Source organism: Octopus bimaculoides, chromosome 8 (genome assembly GCF_001194135.2).
Source record: "Octopus bimaculoides isolate UCB-OBI-ISO-001 chromosome 8, ASM119413v2, whole genome shotgun sequence".
Taxonomy (NCBI): domain Eukaryota; kingdom Metazoa; phylum Mollusca; class Cephalopoda; order Octopoda; family Octopodidae; genus Octopus; species Octopus bimaculoides.
This window is the reverse complement of record NC_068988.1, coordinates 4,622,177-4,629,007: the sequence shown is the minus strand read 5'-3', so window position 1 is coordinate 4,629,007 and position 6,831 is coordinate 4,622,177. Positions and strand designations below refer to the sequence as shown.

Below are 6,831 nucleotides of genomic sequence, written 5' to 3'. Positions count from 1 at the left end.
GAAACCATTACAACATTAAAAAGAAAACCGTTCTCATCAGATGACCTCATAGACCCCAAGCATAAAGGACAAATTTTCTGTCGCTGTACTGTCCTTTTTTCCTTCTGCCAAAAATTTAGCAGCGGAATAATTGTAAACATTTGCTCTCTATTGATGATATGAATATGTTTAAATATCTAACTTGTCCTTTATGCGTGAGCTCTATGCGGTCATCTGATGAGAACGGTCTTCCTTGTAATGATGTAATGCTTTCATAGATCAATTAAAGGAGTCGCTCGAAACAGCCGTAATTAACTGAAACTTATACATCTTTGTTACTCATTTATATTTTACTCACCTACCTTGGAATCTGCTCTTCGGAAGTATTTGGAAAGTATCTTTATGTAAAGTATATGTCTGAACAAGCAAGAGCAGATTTATTCACTAAGTTGGATCGTGCCATCTGCATACCCTGCATGAATATGGGGTGGAAACAATTCTGTGCAGTGTTTGACCTAATATCATCTGAGTGTGCAAATAAGTTTGTCCTAACAAGGTAACAAGGTGCCTCAATTTAAGTACCTAATTCAACTGAATCTAAATTTCATTATATATATATATATATATATATATACACACACAATTACAGACACGTATGTATGTATCTGTTTGTATGTATGAAAGAGGAAGAGTGTTAAGGGTCACGATCGTAAATACATGGAATTGGTTCGTGGAAGAGCGTTCTATTAAAAAGAAACATTTATTTCATGTTACTTCAGCCTCCTTTACAGTAATGAGGGTTTCACCTAACTTCAGATAATACGGCCAATTGGCTGCAGCATGGCGAGCCAAATCTCACATCGACACAGTTTGTACGTAGACCACCCCCTAAGACTTTTTAAGAGATGTACTAATACTGTAGCTCTAGTTTACTCTTTCCTTCATAACTTGTTTTGAAATTTTTGGTGAATCGACGGAAGGTTTAATTCGTTACCGACTTGGGAAGATGCATAGCTTAGTGGTTGTAGTATTCAGTTCACGACCTTATGGTTATGAGTTCGATTCCCAGATGTGCGTTGTGTTCTTGAGAAAAGCATTTCACGTTGCTCCTGTCCATTCATCTGGCAAAAATGAGTTGTACCTGTAATTCAAAGGGCCAGCCTTGTCACACTCTGTGCAATGTTGAATAACACTGAGAACTGTGGAGTGCTCAGCCATTTACACGTTAATCTCTGAAGCAGGCTGTTCCATTGATTGAATCAACTGGTACACTCGCCGTCGTAACCGACGGAGTGCCATTTAAAATGTAATGATCTATTTGTATGCATTTCTGTTATTTATCTTCAACATTTTACCATTTTTTTAAAGCGTCTAACTTCAACAAATTCTGTTTTTCCATTTCAAAGGACAAAGTATATATATTTTCTTTTCAACTTCGTTTCTTCATATTTCAACATATTGTTTCTTTTTCTGTTTTTTTTTCTTCTTCTTAAAACATATCAATGTCGTTTTATTCCAATGTATTTTTAGAGTTACAAGAAGCGAGATGCCTTCATCGTCACTCAGATGACACTCCCTAACACAGTTGTAGACTTCTGGCGCCTAATATACGACCACAATTCTTCTACTATTGTCATGTTGAATGAAATAGATGAAAAAGATGAGGTAAATAAAATAACTTTGCTTTCTTTTTTTTATATTTTTCGTTTATAAGTACTTAATTGTATTTATTTATTTCAGGCACAAAGTCTTTTTATGGCCTAGTTTTCGAAATTATTCTTACATTATATAAACCGATTTATTTCAGAGTGCCTATCATGTCTGATTTATATCCATCTGAATGTTTTTTTTTTCTGTGAACATCACTAGATACACTATAAAATGCTTATCATTGTTTCTTATACAACGGGCATTTATCCTTGTTTCAACGAATAAACGTGGAAATGGCAACCCTCCCTGCAATGGATGCAAGGAGGTATTTGTTTCCCATGTTATGAACTCTACTTCTTAGTGTAGCATATACTGAGTGAAGAAGGACTAAGTTTACAGTTATAGAATATATGGCAATTAAAATCCACTGCAAGAGGTTCATTGTAATTCTCCTTTCTTAAAGCCTGTGCTTTCGTAAAGCCGCTTATGCTAGAGCTCTTGAATTTTCCTTGTTAAGATATATTCAAGTTGACCTTAACATAAATATATCGTTCTGGCACTTTTATAAACGCATATCAAAACTGTATCCGCGATGGTCTTTGCTCCTTCACTCGTGCAGTTTGCATTCCTCTTAGATCGCACTTACTCTGCAGGTGAAGAAGGATTTCTTTCTGACACTCACTCTCTATCAAGTCTATTGTTCACCAGCGACAGATGTTCTCTTCACAGTCTTCCTCTTATACAGCAACGACATATTTCCTTTCATCTGAAACAACGTCTTCTCTTATACATGTACTACTACTCTCCATTCTTCTCTAAACGTCCACATTCAAGCGTTAACTTCATACAGTCTAGACTCCTCCTGTCAAATATTTATTCGTTCTCTGATCAAATATGATGACAATACCCTCCAAATGTCTCTTCTCGCAACGGGACATTTACAAGATAGCAAGGATTTCATCTTAAAAGCTGGCCTTTCTCTGACTAGAAAATATCTGAGCGGTAAACAATTCCAAAATTTGTTTAAAGTTCAAGGGGGATTCAGAATGGAGCACTGCTCTCCCACCTAGGGCGATGTTGTTACCCAACGCCACATCCAAGGAGGATCCACACGACTAATTATCATAAAGTTGCTTACAAGAACATTTCATCTTCTTGGCTACAGATAAGATGTTTCATATCTTTGTCTTTTCTACTGTAATAAGCTAGCTTCTACACTCGAGAGTTTGATGGTCACATACCCCATCCAGCCAAGTGATTATGTCTCAATCGCTTCTACATCTTTCGTTGTCTATAGGGTGTCCACTATAAATCCCTAACGAACCGTTCAAACCACAACATCATCATTTAGAATTTCCTTCTTCGAAATGTTTTTGTACTTGCATCAGTTAACACGGGTGATGACGTCATCGGTCTCCCCTGTTTGTGTAAAACCCATGAGCAGAGCCCCTCCTTTATTCTACAGGTCTTAGTTTATTAGACTCATGGGATTATAAGAAAGAAATTCTGAGAAAAGTCGCTATGATCGACTGGTGACTTGCCCAGAAAAAATACATTTATTGTAACACCAACGGGAATTAAATACTCCACATGGAAAGGATGAAGAAAATCGTCACCTTTTGCTTATGAAATGAACCTCAGAAAGATAACTGCGGTAAAAAAAAAACAATCTATGAAAACTCACGTCTCAGTCGAAGAATTCCCGTAGAAGCAAAGGTAAATACGTTTAGAAATTAATGAAAGTTGGTTGTGATCTAGCATTATCCCTAACACCAGTGTTCTCTACCATTTCCTGTCATCATTGATCTGATATTCAGTAGAATTATTTTATCATTTATCTGCCTCGCTTCAGTGCTACAATGTACTTTTGTTTCTAATTGAGTCTAGCTTTAATCAATAACCATTCAACCATGGCGAAACATACAGGTCAACAAACCGAGAATCGAATCATTAAAATTGTTTTCGCCTTTCCTTCACTAACTTAAATTGTTCAACTCAAAAATAGACTTTAATCAATATATAAAAATCGTTTTTGCTGTTATTATTATTGTTGATGTTGTTATCATCATCACCATCATCATTATTATTACTATCATCAACTTCATCGTCGTCGTCGTTTATTATTATTATTTCATATTTTCGCTGCATTGCCACAATTGCATACTTTTTAAAACACTCCGACTCTACCCATTGATACTGGGGTTCTTTCTCAGTCCCACATCCGATTATCTACTTTTAGGCGTCGATATATTAATACTTTCTCTCTTTCAGAGCTAGACTATCGTATGTGGTGATGATGGTGGTAGTGATGGGGGAGGATAGGTAGTTCGAGGAAGAGGCACTTCAGATAGAGATCCTTGACAATAATAACCAGAGGAGTATGCTTGATGCTCATGTCTATGGAGAGTAATAAATCCAGAGTTAATTTTATTTATACTGAAATAATAATAATAATAATAATAATAATAATAATAATAACGATGATGATAATGATAATAATACAAAACCTATGATAAAGATAAATGATAGAAATACTAATAATTACGAATTTGGTGGATCCAAGGATCTCTTTCAGCTGCAGTCAGCTACATCAGGTCATCATGGCAAGACGATGAGAAAGAGTGAATGTGTGTGCGACAGAAGTGATTAACTGCTGGAGACAGAAAAAAGGAAAGTGCCTTCCCGTCAAACATCTGTAAGACATGGAATGAGGAACACATCTCGTGGAAACATGAAATTCATGGTTCTCCAATTAACCAACAAGGAACTCATGAACAATTTCAACACATTGCCGAAAGAAGAAACTGAAGATAATATACACAATGATGAGACCAACAGCCTCGGATAGACTGCTGATAAGGACATAAGTCAAGGAAAGGATACACCACACCTGCAGAGGGAAGCGGTTCCGAAACATTCAGAGACCAGATTTTTCGGTGGTGCTTTTGTGATCGTACAAAGTACACTGGGTAGAAGCTGTCTAAATGTGTGACTCTCATCTAACCCTAGTTGTTCCTTCTTAACCCGGTGTGTGTGGGTTGTTCCTATTTCCTTTACTACATATCAACTTGTATCTACGAATCTCTTTCTCTCTCCCTCTCCCTCTCTATTTACCTTTTATGTTTGTTTTTGCGGAATTTATCTGTGTTTACATAATCAAATATTGATATACCTCAGTGTATATTATGATGTTCTTGTCAGATCTTTCAATTTAATGTAAATTATATCCCCTACACCTTGTTGTAAGTTCTTGGCAAAATGCTTAAAGCGTCGCGAAAATGCAAAACTCCTTTCAGATTCTTACGATCTGAATTCAAATTCAGTCAAGGCCAACTTTACCTTTCATCTTTTCGAGTTCGATAAAATAAGTACCAGTTGAACACTGGCGTCAGTATAAAAGACTAGCCCTCTCCTACAAATTTTCAGGCCTTGTGCATATAATAGAAAGGGTTTATTATTATCAGAAGGATGGTTTGGAAGAATTATTAGAGGACCTGTAATAAATTTATCCGGCTTCTAACAATTTGCTGCTGAGGCAAAATTTCCTCCTGTTCCCCACGGGGGAAGTCAAGTACTAGGGTTGATACAATCAGCCATTCATCCGACCTCATCACAACACCGAAAGTTTGAGTTGGTGCCCGCTTGAAACAGTTGTTAGAATAAGGGCTGCAAATTCGCAGAATCGGTAGAAAGTGTCTCGTGGTATTTCTCCCTGCTCTTTACAAGGTGAGTTCAAATATTGCCGAAGACAACTTTGTGTCTCATGCCTGTGAGGTCAATAGAATAAACTATCTAATGCTGCGGTTGATTGAATCGAGTTATCCTTTCTTCTAAAATTGCTGGCCTTGTACCTATATTAGAAACGATTATTATTGACATGGCTTCCAACATTTTACGTATCGACTAAAACATTTCTCTTGAAACTGCTGGCCTTGTGTCAAAGACAGAAACCCTTCATCTTCTCCTTCTCCTCCCCTTCCTTCTTTTTCTTCGCGGCATTTTGTCGTCATTACATTCTAAGTTCAAATTCCGACGAGGTCTACTTTGCTTTCCATCTTCTCTTTCGGGGTCGATAAAATATGTACCATCTGAGCACTGGAGTCAATGTAATCGACTTGTGTTCCTATCCCAAAACTACTGACCTTGCGCCAAAAACAGAAACCCTTCTCCTCCTCCTCCTCCTCCTTCTTCGCGGCATTTCATCCGTCATTACGTTCTAAGTTCAAATTCCGCCGAAGCCTACTTTGCCTTCCATCTTCTCTTTCTGGATCGATAAAATATGTACCAGTTGAGCACTGGAGTCGATATAATCGACTTGGTCCCTATCCCAAAACTACTGGCCTTGTGTCAAAATTTGAAACTATAATTATAATGGCTATTAAAGTGGGGAGCTCACAGAATCGTTTGCACACCAAGCAAAATGATTAGCGGCATTTCGTCCGCCTTTACATCCAAATTCTGTCGAGGTCGACTTTATCTCTCATTCTTTCGGGGTCAATCAAATAAATACTATTTGAATTACGGGTTCGATGTAATGGACTCGCCTCCTTCCACGAAAATTCAGGCGTTCTTCCTAGAGTAAAAAAAAAAAAAAATTATTATTATTGCTATCATAGACGTTGTTTTTGTTATGTCTCAAATATGAAGAAGCATTTTAATGAGACGAAAAACGAAGGGAAGTTTCTATTTTTATTGTGGCCTAGATATATTTGAATCGATGGAAAGAGCAATATAATTAGTAAGCATCAAAAATATCTGCCTTAGCATGTAGCAATACTCCTAACCAATTATATAGTCGGTGTATTTTGGTTATCGAGCATATTTGGCAGCGGTAACATATGCATATATCATATATTCCTCCCATAGGTATCGTATTTATTTAGTTGCGAACGTCTTCTAGCTGGCTCGTGTCCAACATTCTCTTCTAATTCTCTTGATAATCAAGGCTTACAGTAGTGTGAGCGATAAGCACCGATTTTATGGTATTTTCATGATTATTTGAATCACAATCAAAAAAGAAAGTTGAAAATATAAGCTTTCTTTCCTTTCAACCTCCAGCCGTTTCTATCAAACTATTTTTTTTTTTGCCTATGCCACAAAGCGTTCTTATTTTCTATTGGACTCAACACAAAGGATAAAAAAAACCATTCATCAAGGCTCCTAATAGTTATGTGCTATCTGTACTCCTCTTGCCCTATATAT

The 6,831-nt window shown here is 36.9% G+C and overlaps 1 protein-coding gene across 6 annotated transcripts in view; it reads left to right on the top strand.

Annotated features, from left to right (window-relative positions):
- LOC106878895 (receptor-type tyrosine-protein phosphatase T) overlaps nt 1-6,831 on the top strand; it is a 596,380-nt gene that overhangs the window by 542,860 nt on the left and 46,689 nt on the right. For all 6 annotated transcript variants that reach the window (XM_014928243.2, XM_014928245.2, XM_014928244.2 and 3 more), the window contains one exon: nt 1,510-1,644. In XM_014928243.2, coding sequence (XP_014783729.1) covers nt 1,510-1,644 — 135 coding nt within the window. The remainder of the gene's footprint in view (nt 1-1,509; nt 1,645-6,831) is intronic.